Here is a 22,747-nt window from a genome sequence, read left to right as displayed (position 1 = left end):
GACATCGAGCTTTACGCTGATAGCGTAATGTGTTTCATCAGAAAGTGCATAGAGGACGTCGTTCCGACCAGAACAATACGGATCTATCCGAACCAGAAGCCATGGATTAATAGCGATGTTCGCACAGCACTTAATGTGCGGACCTTCGCTTTTAATTCCGGGAACGCGGAGGAGCATAAACAAGCCAGTTATGCCCTCCGAAAAACTATCAGAACAGCAAAACGCCAGTACAGGGACAAAATTGAAGGACAGTTTAATACCACCAACTCTAGAAGCATGTGGCAGGTAATTAACATCATCAAGGACTTTAAAGGGAATAAAAACTCCGCCATGAACACCGCTGCATCTCTCCCAGATGAGCTAAATACTTTTTATGCTCATTTTGAGGGAAATAACACCGCCCTCACGGAGAGAGCTCTCACGGCCAAAGCTACAGAGGTTAGTTCACTCTCCGTCTCTGTAGCGGATGTAACCCGATCCTTCCGACGGGTGAATATCCACAAAGCCGTGGGTCCAGACGGCATTCCGGGCCGCATCATCAGAGCGTGTGCGAACCAACTGCCGGTGTTTTTACGGACATTTTCAACCTTTCCTTCTCTTTGTCTGTAGTCCCCACATGCTTTAAAACGTCCACCATTGTGCCTATTCCAAAGCAATCCAAAATCGCTTGCTTAAATGACTGGCGTCCTGTTGCTCTGACCCCCAACATCAGCAAATGCTTTGAGAGACTAATCAGAGATTACATCTGCTCTGTGCTGCCTCTCTCACTTGACCCATTGCAGTTTGCTTACCGCAACAACCGCTCCACTGATGATGCCATTGCATCTACAATACACACTGCTCTCTCCCACCTGGAAAAAAAGAACACTTATGTGAGAATGCTGTTTGTAGACTACAGCTCAGCATTTAACACCATAGTGCCCTCCAAGCTTGATGAGAAACTCCGGGCTCTGGGCTTAAACAGCTCGCTGTGCAGCTGGATCCTGGACTTCCTGTCAAGCAGACGCCAGGTGGTTAGAATAGGCAGCAACATCTCCTCATCACTGACCCTCAACACTGGAGCCCCACAGGGCTGTGTTCTCAGCCCACTCTTGTATTCTCTGTACACACATGACTGTGTGGCAACACATAGCTCCAATGCAATCATTAAGTTTGCTGATGACACGACGGTGGTAGGTCTGATCACTGACAATGATGAAACAGCCTACAGAGAGGAGGTGCATGCTCTGACATGCTGGTGTCAGGAGCACAACCTCTCCCTCATCATCAGCAAGACCAAGGAGATTGTGATGGATTTCAGAAGAAAAGACAGAGAACACAGTCCCATCACCATCAATGGAGCACCAGTGGAGAGAGTCAGCAGCTTCAAGTTCCTGGGTGTCCACATCACTGAGGAACTCACATGGTTCATCCACACTGAAGTCAATGTGAAGAAGGCTCATCAGCGCCTCTTCTTCCTGAGACGGCTGAGGAAGTTTGGAATGAACCACCACATCCTCACACGGTTCTACACCTGCACTGTAAAGAGCATCTGACTGGCTGCATCTCCGCCTGGTACAGCAATAGCACCACCCACAACCGCAAAGCACTGCAAAGGGTGATGCGAACTGCCAGACACATCATCGGAGGTGAGCTTCCCTCCCTTCCCTCCAGGACATATATACCAGGCGGTGTGTGAAAAAAGCTCGGAGGATCATCAGAGAATCCAGCCACCCGAGCCATGGGCTGTTCTCACTGCTACCATCAGGTAGGCGATATCGCAGCATCAGGACCCACACCAGCCGACTTCATGATAGCTTTTTCCCCCAAGCAATCAGACTTTTGAAACTCTTGATCTCCCACGATCAAAATACATCAGCACTGCACTTTATTACTCTTACTCTTATATCTCACACCGGACTGTGATAAATTATATTATTATATATTATATTCTCTCTTAACAACTTACTATCAACCGACAGCCTGAATGTCAATACAGTACAATACAACCTACTGTACATTCTATATATACTATATATACTTTTTTTTCATTGAATAATGTGTATCTATATTGTGTGTATTGTATACTGTACAGTGTATGTTATTATTTGTATATTGTGTTGTGTGTAATTATGTGTATATTAGACTTTAAATTGTGTTGTGTTAATCTGATGTTTATTGTAAATTGGTATATGTCTCATCACAGTCACGACTGCTATGTTGCTCGGAACTGCACCCAAGAATTTCACACAAAATTGCACTTGTGTATATGGCTGTGTGACAATAAAAGTGATTTGATTTGATTATGCAAAATGCTTTAAATTATTTATTTTTTTCACATCAGTCTACACTTCATACTCCATAATGACAAAGCAAAAACCAGATTTTTGATAACTTTGCAAATTTAATAAAAAGAAAAAACTGAAATACCACATTGACGTACGTTTGTATTCAGACCCTTAACTCAGCACATAGTTTAAGCACCTTTGGCAGCGATTACAGCCTCAAGTCTTTATAGGTATGATGCAACAAGCTTTGCACACCTGGATTTGGGGATTTTCTTCCATTCTTCTCTGCAGATCCTCTCAAGCTCTGTCAGGTTGAATAGGGACCATCTGTGTTTCAGCTCTTTCCAGAGATGTTTGACTGGATTCAAGTCAAATTTTGACTTGAATCCAAAAAAAGGGTTAAGTAAGGATTAAAGTAAAAAAGGGACTTTTTTTTTCTTGTTGACTTATAAACAGTGTCAACAATCGTGTGACAGCTGAGATGTCAAGCAGCTAGACTCAAAGTGCAATAACCACAATTGTCACCAAGTTAAACACCACCAATGTAAAATATCTGAACATATAGCAGCTTGTCAGTGAAGTGATTGTGATAAGATGCACATGCTATCTGTGTCCTGCAGTAATGATAGGTTCAAAGAACGGGTGGCTCTCATTGTAATGCCAGTCTGTCAACCTACAATGCCTGAACTAATCAGATTAGCTGATAAAGCCATAAAGGAAAGTGCATCCAACAGCATTCTGTGCAGGAGGCAGCCAGTCTGGTACATCATAGAGTCCATTGACACATTCCAGAATTCACACTTCCGTTCCAATGAACCATGTGAAGCAAAACGTTTTATTTACAGTATATGAGTTATGCTATAAATCTTATGAGTGTTTTTAAACATAAAATAATAGGCCTAATTATGTTGTATTTATCTTTTTAAGATTGAAGAGATTAGAATTGTTTGTTAGCAAATGTTTGAACAATCTGGCAGATATTGTGTACTTTTTATGTAAAGTTTTTTGAGAGTAAAGGAAAATGTTTAAAGTGATGAGCCAACAATCACAAACATTTTCCACTGAACAAATGATTAGAATTTCTAAATCATTATCAGCTTTTCACAAATTAATGCTTCTTTTCTTTCATCCCTAAACTGAACACATTTCTTTCAAACCAAGAGTTCAAAGAGAATTCATGTTTCAAAATAAATGTATGACGTCTAATCAGGAATTTGCATCTAGTAATAATGAGATGAGATGTTTGTAAAATCAAGAGTGTGCAGCTCTTAATTTCCTGTCATGCATAAAATTAATAATTGGAAAATACAGTTTAATTTAATCCTTTAAAAGGATGGAGGGGGGCAGCTGTGTTTTTATTACGTTCTTTTCTTTTTTTTTTTATGAAGAAATGTTTAAAAATTACATTGAAAGAAATTATTTTGTGGTGAAATAAATATAGCAGAAAAGATTAAGAACTTTCTACATTAAATGAGTTAGTTTAAGCATGAACTTGACATTATTAAGTAAATTCTACATTTGTACTCAATTCAAACATTTAAAAATGAATGCTCTAGCTTATTATGATTGTTTGTTATCTTTACAATGTGCCATCATGTACCAATCCTAAAGCGGAGAATCTTGTCATATTTATTTGCTAAGCTGAGTAAATTTCACTTCTGAAGTGAAATTAAATAATTAATGAGCTTGCATGGTTTTACTGTTTGCAAGTTTATATAAACTGTTTTTATTGTTGATATTGTTGTTACGCATAGTAACGTCATGTTTTGTGAAGTCTGAAGTTCCTTTTCTACTCAAAATTAACTGTTTATGATAAAAAAAAAATAATAATAATTTGATTGTTGATTGTTACCATCATTGTGTTTTGTGCACCAAGTGTTAAGGTCTGCATGCACAGCGATGTGTCTTCTTGATTTCCAGTAATGGTGTAATAGACTGCATAGTATGCAATAAACTTTGATGTGGAAGGCTTCTGCATATCACGTGGCAAGGAAGAGTATGGTGTGGAATTATGGTGTGCCGGTGGAACTGCTGTGCGTTAAACATGCGCTATACGGACACCTTTCACGGTTGCACACCATCTCCGTGTCAGCAAATCCATCTCCCCCTGAATGCGATAGACATGCTCCTCCCATGAATATGGATAAATAAAATGGGGCAGGCCCCCTGGGAGTTGTGGGTCCCTGGGTTTCAGCCCGTGAAAGCCTGTGTGTTAATGCAGCCCTGTAGGCGGTGCCCTTTTTACGCCATACGTAGTGCTGCATGTTCTTCCCAAACAATTAAAGCATAGTTTCATAAGTGCACAAAACATTTTCAGAGTACCGTTGCGGAGTTTCAAGGTGGTCTTTGATAAACTTCAGGCCTGCAGCAATGGTTTGTTGGAAAGCAGCAGCTTCCTTCGTGGTGTCCTGCCACGGACACCGTGCCTGTTTAACGTTTTCCGTATAGTAGAATCATAAACAGAGATGTTAACCAGTTCCAATTATTCCTTCAAGTTTTTAGCTGTCACTCTAGTGTTCTTTTTTACCTCATTGAGCATTCTGCAGTGTTCCCTCTTGAGTCATCTTGGCTGAATGGCCACTTCTAGGGAGAGTAGCCACAGTACTAAATCATCTCCATTTACAGACAGTTTGTTAAACTGTGGACAGATAAATATCTAAGCTCTTTGAGATAACTTTGTAACCCTTTCCAGCTTTATGCAAAGCAACAATTCTTGATCGTAGGTCTTCTGAAATCTCTTTTTTGCGAGGCATGGTCCACATCAGCAGAAGCTTCTAGTGAACTGCAAACTCAAAATGTTTGAGTGCTTTTTATAAGTCAAAGTAGCTCTAACCCACACCTACAATGTTATTTCATTAACTGGATGCCAGGTTTGCCAACTCCTGACTCTAATTAGCTTATTTTTTATCATCTTTAGCATAGGGATTCACTTACTTTTTCCACAGCACTGTTAATGTTTAATGGGATATGTTCAATAAAGACATGAAAGATTATAATTGTTTGTGTGTTGTTACCTTAAGCACATTGTGCTTTGTCTATACTTGTGACTTTAATGAAGATGAGATTACATTTTATGAGCAATTAATGCAGAAAACCAGCTTATTCCAAAGGGTTCATACACATTTTCTTGCCACTGTACATGATTAAACATGTTCATATGGAAAGTTCAAAATGTGAAATGTTCATATAAAATGTTTACTAAGGATCCAGTATGTTGGTACCACATACATCAGATTTGTAAGTACAAGTTACTGTATTATCTGAAATGTTTAAGTTAAATTTACTCAATTTAATCAATATTACAGTATATCATGAAGTAGATTTTACTTAATTTTAAACAATTAAAATTTACTTAGAAAAACGTAAGAAATACAAATTACGTTTTTTTGTTTGTTTTGCTAACTGTAAATCTGAGGTCTATTTTATGTATAATAAACATTCTAATACAAAGAATATGATTGCATAGTTTAAATAATTTCTAGATGCAGATTCTTCATGTTCAATGATTTTAGAGGTGTAAACAGTACTTTAAGATGTCTGCCTGCATGACTGCAAACATGATGTAATGTCCAAATTACAGTAGGCATTTAAACTCTTAAAAGATGTCTAGACAGCCACTGTTGAGACAGTAAAGATTGTTAATGCCTGCACTCACTCAAACTAGAGGATGGTTACTGTGTAAACTCTTGTAAGTAAACACAGCTGGTTCATCTTGATGTGTTGAAACCTTGGTCTCTGTGGGAATCAGTTTCAGTTTGGCCTTCCAATAGCTGAGGGGGCAATTCACAGTAAAGGACATAACAACTTAGAACACTTCTTTAAAACACAAGCAGGCCAAGATGTTTGAATTCTGCAGAATAGATTTAAGTATAGGAAAATGTGATAAAAGAGTTAGTTCACCTAAAAATGAAAATGCTGGCATTATTTTCTCTCCCTTGTGTTGTTCAAACCTGTATGACTTTCAAAATATTAGCCTTAGTCATCATTAGGGCAGAGTAAAAATATAGATTTTCCAATGAATCGCAATCTTTATTTGAACAGTCTCGATCTATCGATTCTGAAAATCCCAAGATTGATTTTTTGAAAACATATTAATCAAGAATACGGTAAAGGAGCTGTGCAACTCCACTTTCGTTAAGCGCTCAAAAACACTTCTGAGAGGAAAGACAGTTTTAAAGACAGTGCTGTTTTAGCACGTGGTCTTCTGCTGTTGTAGTCCATCCACCTCAAAGTTCGACATGTTGTGCATTCTGAGATGCTATTCTGCGCACTACAATTCTACAAAGTGGTTATCTGAGTTACCGTAGACTTTCTGTCAGCTCTAACCAGTCTGGCCATTCTCCGTTGACCTCTCTCATCAACCAGGCGTTTCCATCCACAGAACTGCCGCTCACTGCTGTTTTTTGTTTTTGGCACCATTCTGAGTAAACTCTAGAGACTAATGTGCGTGAAAATCCCAGGAGATAAGCAGTTACAGAAATCATGCCATGGTCGAAATCACTGATATAAATTTTTTTTCCCCATTCTGATGATTGATGTGAACATTAACTGAAGCTTCTGACCAGTATCTGCATGATTTTATGCATTGCACTGCTGGCACACAAGGCTAATTAGATAATCGCATAAATAAGTAGGTGTACAGGTGTTCCTAATAAAGTGCTTAATAAGTGTGTGAATATATACATACATATATATATATATATGTCAGAGATGTGCTGTCCATATAAGCAAGGTAAGCAATGCTTACCTAACAGAAGGGTGAAAAGAAAAATGACACTATGAAATATTTAAACCTAATTGTTAATATACATTTACAGTTATATTTAGTCATTAGCAGATGCTTTTATCCAAAGCGACTTACAAATGAGACACACAGCAAGCAATTTGTCATACAAAGTTTAACAACATCTGCAGTATAGGGCTGCCAAGGATTTTTTTTTTTTTACATTAAGTGCAGGTTAAGTGCAATTAGTGTGGGTTGGTTAAGTGCTCACAGAACAGATTTGTTTTCAGCTGGTTCTTGAATGTTGAGAATGTAACAGCAGATCGTGTGGAGGTTGGAAGTTCATTCCACCATAGAGGAGCAGAGAAAGTGAGCGATCGTGAAATAGACTTTGAGCCTCTTTGTGATGGGACCACCAGGCATTGCTCGTTCATAGACCACAGAGAGCGAGTTGGAGCATAGACCTGAAGAAGTGAATTGAAGTAAGAGGGTGCGGTTCCATTGGCTGTCCTGAAAGCCAGAGTCAAAGCCTTGAATTTAATGCGGGCAGGTACAGGTAGCCAGTGGAGTGAAATCAAGAGTGGTGTGACATGAGCCTTTTGTGGCTGAAGACCAGACTACTGCATTCTGGACAATCTGCAGTGGCTTAATTGTGTGTGACGAGGAGGAGGGCAGGGCCAGACCGTGAATGCACACGGCCGGCCCCCAATCGGGCTAATCAGCTGAGGAGAGGGATAGAGCCGAGTCGGATGCGGCAGCTGTGTGTGGCTCTCTCTCTCCCAAACTGCCGCATCCGACTCGGCTCTATCACTCTCCTCGGCTGATTAGCCCGATTGGGGGCCAGCCGTGCAGACTCACGGCCCGGCCTCCTCTATGGTGGAATGAACCTCCTCCTCGTCAAATTGTGTTAACTGGAAGGACAGCCAACAGAGCATTACAGTAGTCCAGTCTTGAAATGACCAGAGCTTGGACCAGGAGCTATGTAGCATATTCAGAAGGAAAGGTCTGATTTTCCTGATGCTGTAAAGCACGAATCTGCAAGACCAGGCGGTTGATGAGATGTGGGCAGTGAAATTAAGCTGATCATCTACCACCACCACCACACTTCAAATTCATCATCTTTCATCTCAGTTGAGCAGCACAGACAGTTATTCATTTATTTGCTTTGGTGCCACCCTCAGGTATAAGCAAGTTCAAGTTCACATAACTAATGTGTTATAAAATGGATATAGTGTAAGCATCAGCGACCTGATGGGGATTTCACAAACTTAGTTTCAATGGAATCGAGAAAGTGAGGCTATCGAAACTTCAACAAGAGGGCATCTTTTACAACAAAGTGACAGAGATGTTCATTAGCAAGGAGAGACACATGGATTTTGTGTACAAGTAAAGGTAAGTTAATATATTTATTAAAAATATGTGTTATTGATACTAGGTCATAGATGCTAGGCCATTGTTTCTGGTTAGTCTGAGGCTAGGAAGTGGTGATCTGGCAGTCACGTCCTTGTTGTGTTATGCTCTGTCTGTTTTACAGTTCTAACGTTAAGGCACAGTGTCTGTTTAAAACAAATATGAAGGAATGTAGACTACCGTGTTCTACGTTAAAATTGCCTTGTTCATTCAGGTTAAGATTGTTGTCTTAAGTGGGCAGATTAGTTCTGAACTGTGGTCAGAGTGACGTGTGAGGACTATGATGTTGAAACTAGTTACTGGGAATCTTTTTGTTTTCATGTCAAAACAAGCTTCTGGCACTATGGTTCATTGTATGATTTAATGGACATAAACATGCTCTGCTCAATATATGATAATCTTTCATATGTGTGATATGAGAGCAATTTTACTTTCCTAATTTTTTAAAATTTGGTCATGAAGTTTGCCAGTGTAACATAATTGTTTCCATTGACTGGTGGGTTCTAGGGCAACGATTTACATCAATAACATTTCCGCAACATTACACTCACCCTTATAACGTGTTTTGGGCACAGTAAACACATTATTAATAGGTATATAGGCCTGATATAGGTATATGTCTAAATGTATATATATATATATATATATATATATATATATATATATATATATATATATATATATATATATATATATACTGTATCTATCTATCTATCTATCTATCTATATATATATATATATATATATATATATACTGTATCAATGTATATATGCAGTTTCAAGACAACATATTTATTTGTAGGATACATACAATTTTAAAGTTTTAAAAAAGCTCAAATGTGACCGAAATAATGACAATTTAATAAAACAAATTTTGTAAAAATGTATTTTCGTAATGTACCAAGTTAATACCCTGTGTAATAAACAGCATTACCTGAGGGAGAATATTTAAGCAAAATTGACATTATAACTTAAATAAACCCAATTAAATAGGAAATGAAACTGGAATCGAATAGAATCGGGAAATATGTATTAATGCCCAGTCCCACTTCTATTACAACTGTTCTCCATGCAATGAAAGTGAATGGTGATTAACATCCTGATCTGATTTTGTGTTCCACTGAAGAAAGTAAGTCAAACTAGTTTGGAACAATATTAGGATGAGTAAATGATGACAGAATTGTAATTTTTGGATGATTACTACACTCTTATTTGAAACAGATAATCACATTAGCCAAAATATTTTAGAATAAACACACAAGTAACTGGGATGTATAGAACATGATGGGTGTAAATAATTGCAATATCATCAGAGCTTTTTGCGGAGTACTGCTTTCATACGGGCCTAAACACTAGTTACTAAATATGTGTTGGGACAAGTCCTGGAATGACATCAGGAAGAATCTAGATCTGAATCTATATCGGCAGGAATATTTCTCAACTTTTCATCCTGTTTTAATTCCTTACTCTGCTCATGTTACATCCTTCTTTAAATATGTGGCACTTACCACTGCAACTTCTTGGTTGTTTATACCACAGAATTCAGTGGTTTACTGATTGGCATGTAATTTACTGTAAATCTCGGCCTCTTTCTTGCTTAAGAGACACCCTGCCACATTATCATGATGCATGCTCGTGCAGTACACACAAACCAAGAAATTCATGAAAACAGTGCCACCACTACATGTTTTAGCACAGTACACCCCAGGGCTTGTTTTGTGATCTGACAAAGTGTATTTCCATTAACAGCCAAGAATATTGTCATGCCAACATATTTCTGGAAAGGGTAGAGATTGAGAACTTACACAACACTGTACAGTATACTGTATTTCATAGCATCTTAGGCCTTTAGGGGAAATTGTTCATGATTTTGATGTTTAGTAAACTGATACTGCAGGGACACCAACATGAAAAAAACTACTTTAGGATTATATCCAACATACACATTTTTACAATCAAGAAAGCTGAGATTTTAAAAATAAATATTTGTACCAGCAGAGTTGCTATGTACCAGTATAATTTATATTTCTTCATCATTTCCTTTAAAGCCCATATTATGATGTTGTAATTTTCAATTAATGTCTATATGTTGGGCTCTATTTTCGTGGGTGCACAAAGCGAAGCACTACGCACTAAGACCGTGTGCAACGTCTTATCCAATTTTCATGAGAGCGCTAATTCTAAGTGCAATTTTATGCTAGCATTAAGCGCAAGTGGCCATGGGTGGGAGTGTTTGCGCTATCTGTGGGTGTATGCACACAAACTATGAGTGTACTGTATGGTAATGAATTGGCACAAAGCGCAATTTGCTATTTTCCTGAGAAATAGGTCATTGCACCAAGACATTTCAAAAGCACGTCCATTTTCAGTTCCTGCGTTTGCAGTTTGGAGATTCCACCAGCAGGTGGTAATAAAGTTCATGTACAAACTCTGAAAATACAGTGGAACATCTGTGGAAAAATTATGTCCCTGACCATCACTGTTTTAGCCATTTTAGGAAACAAATATTTATGAGATTTGTGATAAACTATCTCAAGGTCATGGTTTATTTTTATGTTTACCTTTACAATTGTATTTATGATCTAATATGTATTGGTATTTTTCCACCTGTTGTCGTAGAGTGATTGTTAAGTTACTGCAAAGTGGTGGACGATGTTGGAGAGAGTAAAATGTTTGGATTTGGTATGATTTTTTTGACCACTTTGTTATTTTGATTATATTTTTGTTTCATTTGAAAGTGAAGTGGAGTGGATTCTGATACAATCACTTTTAATACTAGACATGATTTGTGTCAGTAGATAAAAATTGTTAATAATATTTACATTCTCTATAATTTAATAAAATGTAAATCCAAATCCTGACGAGAACCACATTTTCCATGTGTATAAAAGGAGCATGTCACTGTCATTGAAATATGCCTGACATTCAACAGGGAAGCAATGTACAAAAGAACATGAGTCAATATTTCTGTTCTTCTAATTTATTGCATACAGTCCATTTACACTACCAATATCGAATGTGCTGTCTTTGTTTAAAACGCTGGTGCTTGACAGGGAATGGACTATATAATAGGATGCAGATGACGCTGCTGGAGAAGAACCTCAGAATTAAATTACATTTGACCCAGCCCATTAGCACTTTGCATACACTATTTCGCCAAACCCACTTGTGTCTAGACTCGCTTGCTTGCACATGCTTGGTCATGACAAATGTTATGCAATCTTTCAGAATGTGGTTCGGTGTCTTTGAGGATTTGAAGTGTTGATCTGAGCCAATGAGTGCCAGGCAATGCTTCTTCAGTTCAGTGTGAATGATGTTGTATTCTTACGTAAAACACACTTGGACAGACTCCTCAGGACGTTATTCTTATCTGTGTGATTGCTGTGCACTTTAGCATGTTAGTGGCTTTTGGAGCCACAGAGAGACAGACAGTCATACAGGAAAGAAAAAAAGAAAAATCATGAGTAAGTTAGTCTTGCTATAAATAGAAAGTTTTTTTCCCAATATTACATTATATTATAGAGTGTAATTGTATGTTTTGATGATTGATAATTTCATGACCTGTGGAATGTGTAAATTTATTGGACTGACCAAATTTAAAACTGAATGGGTGATTTCTGCCACCACATTTTAGACAAACTTGTTTATCCTAAAACTGTTTTTCAAAGACAAAACAATATATTTCTTGTAAGTTGCATTCTTTACAAAATGTGAGTGCTACATGCCTTAGTTTGGATGGGCATGTCACTTCTGGTTTTTTACCTTTTTGAAAGAATAGTGGAGCAAGACAGGAAAGTGGTGGGAGACAGTGTAAACAGGAAATGAATCAAGCCGGATTTAAACCAGCATCCCTATGGTATCATTACAGCTCACAGCCATTGAAGAAAGTTATTCAGTAACATGTTGATGCTTAAACCATGTGAGAGTATCTCACCAAAATATAGCAAACCTATTCATGTTTAAGCAACATCACACAGGCAAGAGTGCTGTTGTTCTTAATATCAGCATGGCTGTGATTCAACCAAAGATAATATTAAAGTTTCAGACAAAAATTGGTCACTTAGTTAGTATATTTCCTGCTCTAGTACTCCAGTTTTGAACTAGTGGTGTTTCGTTCGTAAATTAGAAATCTGTGTTTTTGAACAAATTGGTCACGCTTTATATTAGGTTTCTTTAACTAATATGTACTAACATTAAAATACATACAATATAATGTAATTACTGTGTAACTACATGTTGTTCTGCAAAATTCTTAGATTCCCATTTGCTGCTACTGAGTTTGAGTTACGGGTAGGTTTAGGAATAGGGGTAGGTTTAGGGTTGGGGTTAGGATTTACAGTTAGGTTTCTGGGTAAGGGTTGGATTAGGGGTAAGGTTAACAGTGTAACTACAAATGTAATTAAATGCAGGTACTTTAACCCTTTCATACGTACCGTCATATCAATTACAGACGCTTGACCAGCGCAACCTGTGTCTGCTCGAAAGCCGATTTGAATCTGGTAGCTTGTAACATAACTGGCTGTTGCAGAAACACATATGTGTGAAGCTACTCTGCGGGGCCCAGTTATTAACCGTCACATATGTGTTTCTAAAATAGCCAGTTATGTTACAAGCTGCCAGATTCAAATCGACTTTCGCGCCGACACAGGCTGCGCTGGTCAAGCATCTGTAATTTATATTCGTTCAAACAGTTACTCATACAGTCTTTTAAACCATAGAATAAGATTATTTTATATACAAGATTATTATATACATCCAACTCGTCACCAAAGTACAGAGATAAAAAGTTTACAGCTCTTATACGCACAGTCAATACATCAAACGCAATCTTCCTCTGATGCGTGCTGCCATTTGTTTACATTAATAGTGGTTGTCATTCGTCAAACAAACAGCTACTCAAAGAGTATTTTCAAGCACATAATATGTTTATTTTATGTAACAAACAGCCTAATTGTCACCAAAGTACCACGATAACAGTTAACAGCTTGTATATGCACATGTATATCATATCTAAACACGATCTTCACATCCACGCAGCCACATCTACTGATTAGGTGTAGGTGCGGTTTTCATTCACACAAACAGCAACTCAAACAGTCTTTTCAGGCATATAATATGTTTGTTTTTTGAAACAGCAGCCAAAGAGCACCATGACAGTTTAAAACTCGTATACTCACAGTGAAAACTTGCTGTCGAGCGTGATTATCCGATGCATGCAGCCAAGTCTGTTTACATTAGCGCTTGTCTCACACACACACACACACACACACACACACATACACACAATGTCTGAGAAGTCAAACAGTGCATATAGGCAAACCAGACTGCTAATATTATTTGTTCATTTGCTTTTTACAGCTATAAAAATGAAATAAATAAAACAAATACATAACAGCAGACAACCCATTTGTTCACATCTACTATATTATAGACAGTATTTTATTTTATTTTTATGACAAGAAATCAAACATTACAATAAAATAAATACAAAAATACTCATCTACCCTCTGTCCACCTCTACCGGCTGTGCAGTGTCACGTGCAAAAATAACTCACTCCAGGGGGCACTTCAGGGGAATTTAGACACTACTCATGAAAAGGTTAAATGCAAGTACAATCCAACAACAAGTATGTACATAATAAGTACATTGTATCAAATGCTTAAGTATATACAATGGCAGGAAAAAGTATGTGAACCCTTTGGAATTTGCTGGTTTACTGCATTAGTTGGACGTAAAATGTGATCTCATCTTCATCAAAGTCACAAGTATAGACAAACACAATGTGCTTAAGCTAACAACACCAAAACAATTATAATCTTTCATGTCTTATTGAACACATCCCATTAAACATTCACAATGCTGTGAAAAAAGTAAGTGAACCATTGGATTTAATAACTGATCGATCCACCTTTGGCAGCAATAACCTCAAAAAATGTTTTGTGGACTGATGAAACTAATGTTGAATTGTTTCAACATTAGTTTCATCAAGCATTTCCGGTAGCTGCGGATTAAACCTGCATAATGTTCAGAAGGAATTTTGGACCATTCTTCTATACAGAACTGCTTCAGCTCAGCCATATTCTTAGGATGTCTGGTGTGAATGGCTCTTGAGGTCATTCCACAGCTTCTCTATTGGGATAAGGTCTGTGCACTGACTGGGCCACTCCAAAAGGTGGATTTTAATTTTTTGAAGCCATTCTGTAGTGGATTTACTTTGATGTTTAGGGTCATTGTCCTGCAGCATCACCTAACTTCTACTGAGCTTCAGCTGTCACATAGCCACCCTTACATTATCCTGTAGGATATCTTAATAAACTTGGGAAATCATTTTTCCCTCCATGATGGCAAGCGGTCCAGGCCCTAAAGCAGCCCCAGATCATGATGCTTCCTTCACTGTACTGGGATGATGTTTTCATGCTGGTATGCGGTGCCCTTTTTTTCTTTTTTGTGGCAAACGTATTGTTTCGTGTTCTTCCCAAACAATTCAACATTAGTTTCATCAGTCCACAAAACATTTTCCCAGTAGCATTGTGAAGTGTCAAGGTGGTCTTTGGCAAACAACAGTCATGTAGCAATGTTTTAGTTGGAAAGCAGCGGCTTCCTTCTTGGTGTCCTGCAATGGACACAATGACTGTTTAATGTTTTCAGTATAGTAGATTCATGAACAGAGATGTTAACAAGTTTCAATGATTTCACTATAGCGTTCTTTTTTACCTCATTGAGCATTCTAAGGTGTACCCTTTGAGTCATCTTGGTGGGACGGCCACTTCTAGGGAGAGTAGCCACAGTACTAAATTGTCTCCATTTATAGAAAATTTGTCTGATTGTAGACACATAAATATCTAAGCTCTTTGAGATAACTTTGTAACCCTTTCCAGCTTTATGCAAAGCAACAATTCTAGATCGTAGGTCTTCTGAAATCTCTTTTTTGCAAGGCATGGTCCACATCAGCAGAAGCTTCTAGTGAACTGCAAACTCAAAATTTTTGAGTGCTTTTTATAAGTCAAAGTAGCTCTAACCCACACCTACAATCTTGTTTCATAAACTGGAATCCAGGTTTGCCAACTGGCTCTAAGTAGCTTTTGTATACTTCATTAGCCTAGGGGTTCACATACTTTTTCAAAACTACACTGTGAATGTTTCAATGATGTATTCAATATGCACAAGAACAATGCAATAATTTGTGTGTTATGAGTTAAAACAGACTGTGTATTTATTTATTGTAAATTAGGTGAAGATCAAACCAGATTTTAAGATACATTTCTACATAAATACAGGTAATTCCAAAGGGTTCATATACTTTTTCTTTTCACTGCAGTAGTTAAAGTCACCTAATATAAAGTGGGATCAACAAATCTTTTAAGTGACGAATCGTTCGCATTCACCTTCCATTTTTTATATATACTGTATATATATATATATATATATATATATATATATATATATATATATATATATATATATATATCAGACCTCAGGACCCAAGCAGATTCTCTGTAGCCTGGATGTCCAAATGCAGTTAATACCGGCACAATTCAACCAAAGAAAAATACACAGGACAGAAAATGTTTTCAGATCAGATATCCACAATCCATCTGTGACAAATTGCTTTAAAAGCTAGATTTCAGGCATATACCTTCATCAAAGAAATCACATCTCTGACTGTGCTGTGGGAGTCTCTGCAAACTACATTACAGCGACCAAAGAATAGACATATAATATATGGCCAGATGGATAGCTAAATGTTTCCCTGAGGTCTTGCCTTATAAGGACATCTCTCCCTCCTTTTCCAAATGTCCAATTAAAAGAACACATGTTAAATAAACACATGCACTCTGTCCTGTCCTGCCAAAGTTTGGCAAAGCCCTGTGCCCACAAAGGTCAACAACAGGACATCCGTGACTTTTTAATAAGTCTGAGATGCACTACATGCCATACAAATAAAGATAAAACAAAACACAAAGATGTAGACCATTAGGGAAGAATTAGATACAGATCAGGAAATTGCATGCAATTAAAAGCATATGTGTTTTACACACGAGCTGATGTGTATTATGGGAAAAGCACAGCAAATTGAGCAACCACGGGCTTTCTCAGGTCATTAAACAGTATAGAGCCTACATAAACAGTGATCTGCATTTTCAGATGTCTGAATGTGTCAATGTAATGGAATTACTATAAACTAGGAAATGAAATGCCAGCTGTTCAATGCTGGTGAAGTTTAAGAAAAATTCTGTAAATACCATTCAGGCCTCCGAATACCAAGTTCTGAATACTGGTTCTGATTACCTAAACATGCTGTAAAAACCACTTAAAGGGATAGTTCACCCAAAAATGAAAATTCACTCATCATTTACTTACCCTCATCCCATCCCAGATGCGTTTCTTTCTTCTGCCGAACACAAAAAAAGATTTTTAGAAACATATCTCAGCTTCCATACAATGCAAGCAAATAGCGGCCAGAGGTCCAAAAATTATACAAAAGCAGCATAAAGGTAATCCATAAGACTACAGTGGTTAAGTCCATATCTTCAGAAGCGTTATGACAGGTGTTGGTGAGAAACAGATACATATTTATGTCCTTTTGTCCTATCAATTTCCACTTTCACATTCTTCTTCTTTTGATTTTGGCGATTCACATTCTTCGTGCATATCGCCACCTGCTGGGCAGGGAGGAGAATTTATAGTAAAAAATGATTTAAATATTGAACAGTTTCTCACCCACTCCTGTCAAATCGTTTCTGAAGACATGAATTTAACCACTGGAATTGTATGGATTACTTATTTATTGCCTTTATGTGCTTTCTGGGCCTTTAAAGTTCTGGCCACCATTGTGTTCAGCAGAATAAAGAAAGTCATGCACATCTGGGATGGCATGAGGGTGAGAAAATGAAGTAGTCATGGTGAGTAGTCATGTCTGATGATGCATACTGGCAATTTAAAAACAATATAAAAACTGGCTCTCAAGGCTTTTTTCTTTTCTTTTTGGTGAAACTTGACCTTGAATCATGGTTGTAAATCGTAAGATGAAGGGTCATAAAAATGTGTGGGGTTTAATTTTTTCAAATGTTGCTCAAGACAAGAATGTCTAACATCTGCTGGGGAAATTATAGTGTTTTTACCTTACTCTGCTGTTCAACTTCCCTCTGCAAATGACGGTCATTAGTCATGATGCTGTAATATTGTTTTGCTGTTTATTCAAGCTCTTTCTCAATTAGCTATGACTTGCTGTGACACGAATTTATCCTGTATATATTTGCAATGGAATGCATATTTGAAAAGTGATGATGCATAAAATTACACAGAAAGAGATAACAGGATTTTCCATGCAGTTTAAACATGAAAGATGGGTCATCATGTCAATCTGTAAATGTAGGCTATTTATTTGCAGTACATAGCAATCAAAAAATAAAGGTTTCCTTGTGATTTTTTTTTTACTTTCCATAAATAAAGACAATAAATAATTATAACAAACTTTGCCTTGCTAAAAAAATATTATCTTTTGTATTCTACACAATACATTGGTGCCACACCACACACTGCATACGGTGGATCCATCTGTTTCAGATTGCCAGTGACAGTACATCTCTGGACCTCTTGGACCTGGATCTTTAGCATCCATGATTTTCAATTTATGGATGAGCAATAGCTCCACAATCCTTCCCACAAAATCAAAGTGGTTTAGGGATCAGGAGCCAGCATTTCCTGGAATTCCCGTGTAAACTTTCAGCAAATTTACTAATTCTGGACCTTCAGGTGGGCTTGACTGACATGGTGCTGGTTGAACCCTAGGGAGCTTCTCTTGGGTGGGTTTGGACTTTGCAGTCTTGCACATCTTGTGCCAGAGCAGGCGAGGCACAGGGGGACTGAGGATGATGAACACCCAGGGGTCTATGATGGGGTTGGCCGATAAAAAAAGAAGGGCTAAAAGATCCTTTTTGTGACTTTCAAGGTTGAAGATGGTGTGAATGTAAACTTGAATCTATGGAGACAAAAACACAATTTGAAAATATATAGTGTTGCGTTGTCATATAAATATATTATAACCTGCAATTGTTACTTTTTACCTTATCTAACCTTTAAAATGAGTTTTGTTGATGTAACCTAATGTAGTCAGGTTGATTCAGTAATGCTAAACCCTATAATTTTTTTTTTAGGTTTTACCACATGAAGCACAAGTTTAAGGTTAACATTTTTGCGAATTTCAAGAGTATGTATTAGTGGTCGACCGATATATCGCCGAGGCTGATAAATCAGATGATATTCTGAATTTTTTAATAATCAGCATCGGCCGATAAATTTTCCTGTTTGGCTGATTTGTTTCTTGAGGGCTCTGAGAATCGCCTGCTTGCATGTGAAGCGACTGAAACATGTAAATGACCAGTCATGGTTCATTTTGTTGTTACGTGCCATCATGTTACTACAATAGACCGGTGTGCAACACAGTCTCATTTAAACGGTCTGCATATCAGAGCCATGTCAGATGCGTTTGAGCCCATAATGTTAAAGTATTCACCTGTTTCATTCTCTCTCTCTCTCTCCTCAACAGTTCTTTTAAAAGAAACTTTTAACTGTCTTATCTAAAGCTAAAAATGCAAATATCAATAAACTAATGTCATATACCTTCTGCAAATATGCACATACCTCATTTAAACAGATGTAATAAACCAACCTCACACAACTTCAGCAGATCCAGCATCCTATGGAATGCTCATAAATCTTTCTCTGAAGCATGTATTCTAACAGTCTCTCCTCAACAGTACCCTGTTACTTTTAACTTTCTTTTCTAAAGATAAAAGGCAAATATAAATAAAACTTCTATTATATACTGACTGCAAATTTGCAGATATTTAGTTTAAAAAGATGTAGTTCACGAACCTCATGAAAATCCAGCGTTTTCTTCCCATCGAGCGCTCATCTAATATCTTCCTCTGAAGCATGTATTCCAACAGCCAGAATCAAAACTTTAGTATCAGAATCAAAAGTTCCTCTGATTCACAAATCATGATGGTCACTCCACGACAATCCATGCTGGCAATCCAGGCCATTTAAACTGTCATGAGATTGCTGCTCTACTGATGGATATGAATGAGCGTGTGAGTGCAACTTTAAAGTAAAGCGCTTCACGTGTGCTATGTGTAAATGTCTTATTCACTATGCACTGTATGTACAGTTTGTTTGATTCTGTATTTTTTTAGAAAATGTGATTGCTAATGTGGACATGCCATCCATGGTTGCTGGACTACTGTGTGTACTGTTATTTCCTTCTTCCTAATATATTAACAATTTCTTCATGTGCAAATAAATTACTAAAATTTGATGACTAAACAGAAATCAGAAGAAACTGCTATCTACCATTTAAAATACAATATAATTTATTTTGATTATTTTTTACAAAGTTAAAGTTTTGTGTGAAATTGAGTAAATATAGTGCTAAATAAGGGTGTATACATTTTTTTGCAATTTTATGTTTATGTTATTTACTATATTAAATTGTGTGATATATCGGCATTGTATTAGCCACCCTGCTCTCTGGATATCGGCATCGGCCATTAAAAAACCCATATCGGTCGATCACTTGTATGTATTACCATAAAAGCACTACATTCCACTACAATGTTTAGTACAGTATAATGATTTATTGTAGCTGCTTTAAGTACATTTCTTAAATATTACTATTTTAATTAATTATACTTGCACAGTATAATGGCCCCTAAAATATTTGGACACTTAAGCCAAATATCTATTGTTTCATTCATTGCATAACAAAATATCAAGGGGTATCTGCAAACAAGTGATGCTAGAGCTTTTCTCAGAACTAATGTTACTTTTCTGAGCCATTTTTGTGAGGACTTTTTTTTTAACCAACTGGTCCAAGGTGACTTTTAATGAATGTATAAAGTCACTTACCCTCAAGTTCACACAGCTGCTATTGCAGAGTACATGTTTTGTGAAATAGCATAAAAATTAACTTCATGTGAAAAAAAACAAAAAAACAAACAAAAAAAAAAAAACAGCTTTATTCAAGTGAATCAACCTGAATACATTTTGGTTACACACAAAAAAGTTGTGTAATTTTAAAGGTCAGGTCAGGTCAGACCAGACAGAAATAGCTCCATAGTTGTTGTTCATCACATAAGCCTTCCTATGCACGTGTTCCATAAAGTTTGTCAAACAGTGTAAAACCAACATTTTTTATCTTCGTTTTAATCAGTAAATCTATTGTTTTATTATTTAAAACCTAACATGTGACTTTACGTGAAATGTTTTGCTTAAAAGTTAGTATAGGGTACAACGGGTCAACGGGAAAAGGCCTTACCACAAGAGGAAGAGAACAAATGACGAAGGCGATTGTCATGAACCCGAGCAGCACCAGATGTTCTACCTCCTTCGTGATTGACCGTTGCCTCTTGTGTCCCCGCAGGCGTCGGATAGAGCTCCGGTTCGCTTTGCGTCTTCGATACATGAGTAAAAGATGATAGATTACAGACACGTTGCACAAAACCGTACATACGATCATAGCAAGCAAACACGACGCGTAGATGATATTGAACACTTTGTTTATACGCTCAGGTGGGTCCATGTCAATAAAGCACCACGTCCCCGGGCAATGCTGAACGTACTTCCCAAACCCGAGGAAAGGTGTGACACAGAAAAGAGCGCCAACCAGGTATATGAGAGTGATGGCGATGTACCCGCAACGTTTACTCAAACGCTTTTCGTAGAAGTAGGGATGCCCTATGGATAGCCAGCGCTCCACAGCCATGGAGAGAAGAATGGCCAGTGTGACAAGGCTGAAAAATGTCATCGCATAACCGAAGTGCGCGCAAACCAATGAGTTTCCGCTCAACCCGAGCAACGACTCGTTCCTCAAATACGCGGTAATCACCAGAGGACTGACGGAGAAAGTTCCCAGCAAGTCTGTAATGATCAAAGATGTGACGAGGACTTGGAACAGGGATGCGGTTTGCTTCCTCCGCCGTATTTCCAAGAGAATTAAAGCGACTACATTGCCAAGGACACCGGCCGTAAACATGATCGTAGACGTTGTGGGAGATCCGTAAGAGACGTTGAGGCGTTCATGGCAACTGTCGTTTTTCGTGTGTGACGCCATAAAACCTTTCTTTTTTTCTGTATTATCCTCCCTGGGGTTATTAAGTGCTGTTTGAGGTGTATTTGTTAAGGCAATGAAAATATCATAGCAGCGAAGAATTAGGATCCATACTTATTGTAAAGTGGAACTTTTACGCACAACCCATGATGACTTCCAAATGAGAAGGGCAACGACCACAACTAGTGAGTGAGGTGGAGTTTCGGGAGTGCATGCTCTGATGTGCGCAGCTCATGACTCACTACAACCAATAAACATGTTAATGAAATACATTTAGCCAAAGGTGTGTATTTTGGGGGGAATTTTAATATTTCAGCCTCAGTTCCTATAATAGGCTACATCTATAATACACTGTGTAGTTAAACTCAGGACCTTAAGGACAAAAATAAACCCATTCAAACTGCAATATTTGATCCCAATGCCAATATGCTTTCATTCTGGAGCCCTGGCTTCAAAATGTAATTTTTTAAATATTTTCCACCAGATGGCGCCATTTTTCTCATGTTTAGCCTATGGAGCAAATACATTATTTTTTCCTATTTTCGGTTTGCTGTATTATAGAGCACTGCAGGCCAGTTGAATAAATGATGCAGCTAATTGTGTGGATGTGCAGAGTGTGTTTTGTGTGATTGTGTATTGAGAAATGTGTTTGTGTTTGTGTGTGTAAAAAACAACAGTGGCATTGTGTAAACAAACTGGCATATAAAGGGTTATTGAATTAATATTTGGTAGTTATGATCAGGACTGATGTTTGTTAAAAATCAAAGTCAGTGAAAGTGGAAAATATTATTATTATATAATATTTTTATGGCAGTTTTTTGACACAGACACTCTAAATCTGACACTGCGCAAAAAATAATAATGCATCAAAATCAATGTTGTTGCTAATCTTTGACATATCCTAGACTGTGATAACCCCCCCCCCCCCCCCCATATATATATATATATATATATATATATATATATATATATATATATATATATATATATAAAACAACAGTGGCATTATATAAACAAATTGGCATTTAAAGGGTTAAAATCCTGAAAATGAATGAATATTTGATAGTTATGATCAGGACTGATGTTGGTTAAAAAAATTAACTCATTGAAAGTGGAAAATAATATTAATATATAATATTTTTATGGCAGTTTTTTGACACAGACATTTTTGTCCTCAAAGGACCTCTGAGTAACTTTTTTAAATTGATGCACAAGGGTTAAATTATAGGTTTAAT

The 22,747-nt window shown here is 37.4% G+C and overlaps 1 protein-coding gene across 1 annotated transcript; it reads right to left on the bottom strand.

Annotated features, from left to right (window-relative positions):
- Positions 1 to 13,167: 13,167 nt before the first annotated feature.
- Positions 13,168 to 22,122, bottom strand: ptger2b (prostaglandin E receptor 2b (subtype EP2)). The gene is made up of 2 exons (XM_051645226.1): positions 20,721 to 22,122; positions 13,168 to 18,383 (listed from the first exon to the last, which is right to left on the bottom strand). Exons 1-2 carry the CDS (start codon positions 21,513 to 21,515, stop codon positions 18,090 to 18,092), a joined length of 1,089 nt encoding a protein of 362 aa, XP_051501186.1. The 5' UTR covers positions 21,516 to 22,122; the 3' UTR covers positions 13,168 to 18,089.
- Between the last annotated feature and the right edge of the window lie 625 nt (positions 22,123 to 22,747).

Source organism: Myxocyprinus asiaticus, chromosome 19, assembly GCF_019703515.2.
Source record: "Myxocyprinus asiaticus isolate MX2 ecotype Aquarium Trade chromosome 19, UBuf_Myxa_2, whole genome shotgun sequence".
In the NCBI taxonomy this organism is placed as follows: Eukaryota; Metazoa; Chordata; class Actinopteri; order Cypriniformes; family Catostomidae; genus Myxocyprinus; species Myxocyprinus asiaticus.
This window is presented reverse-complemented; position numbering and strand designations above follow the sequence as displayed.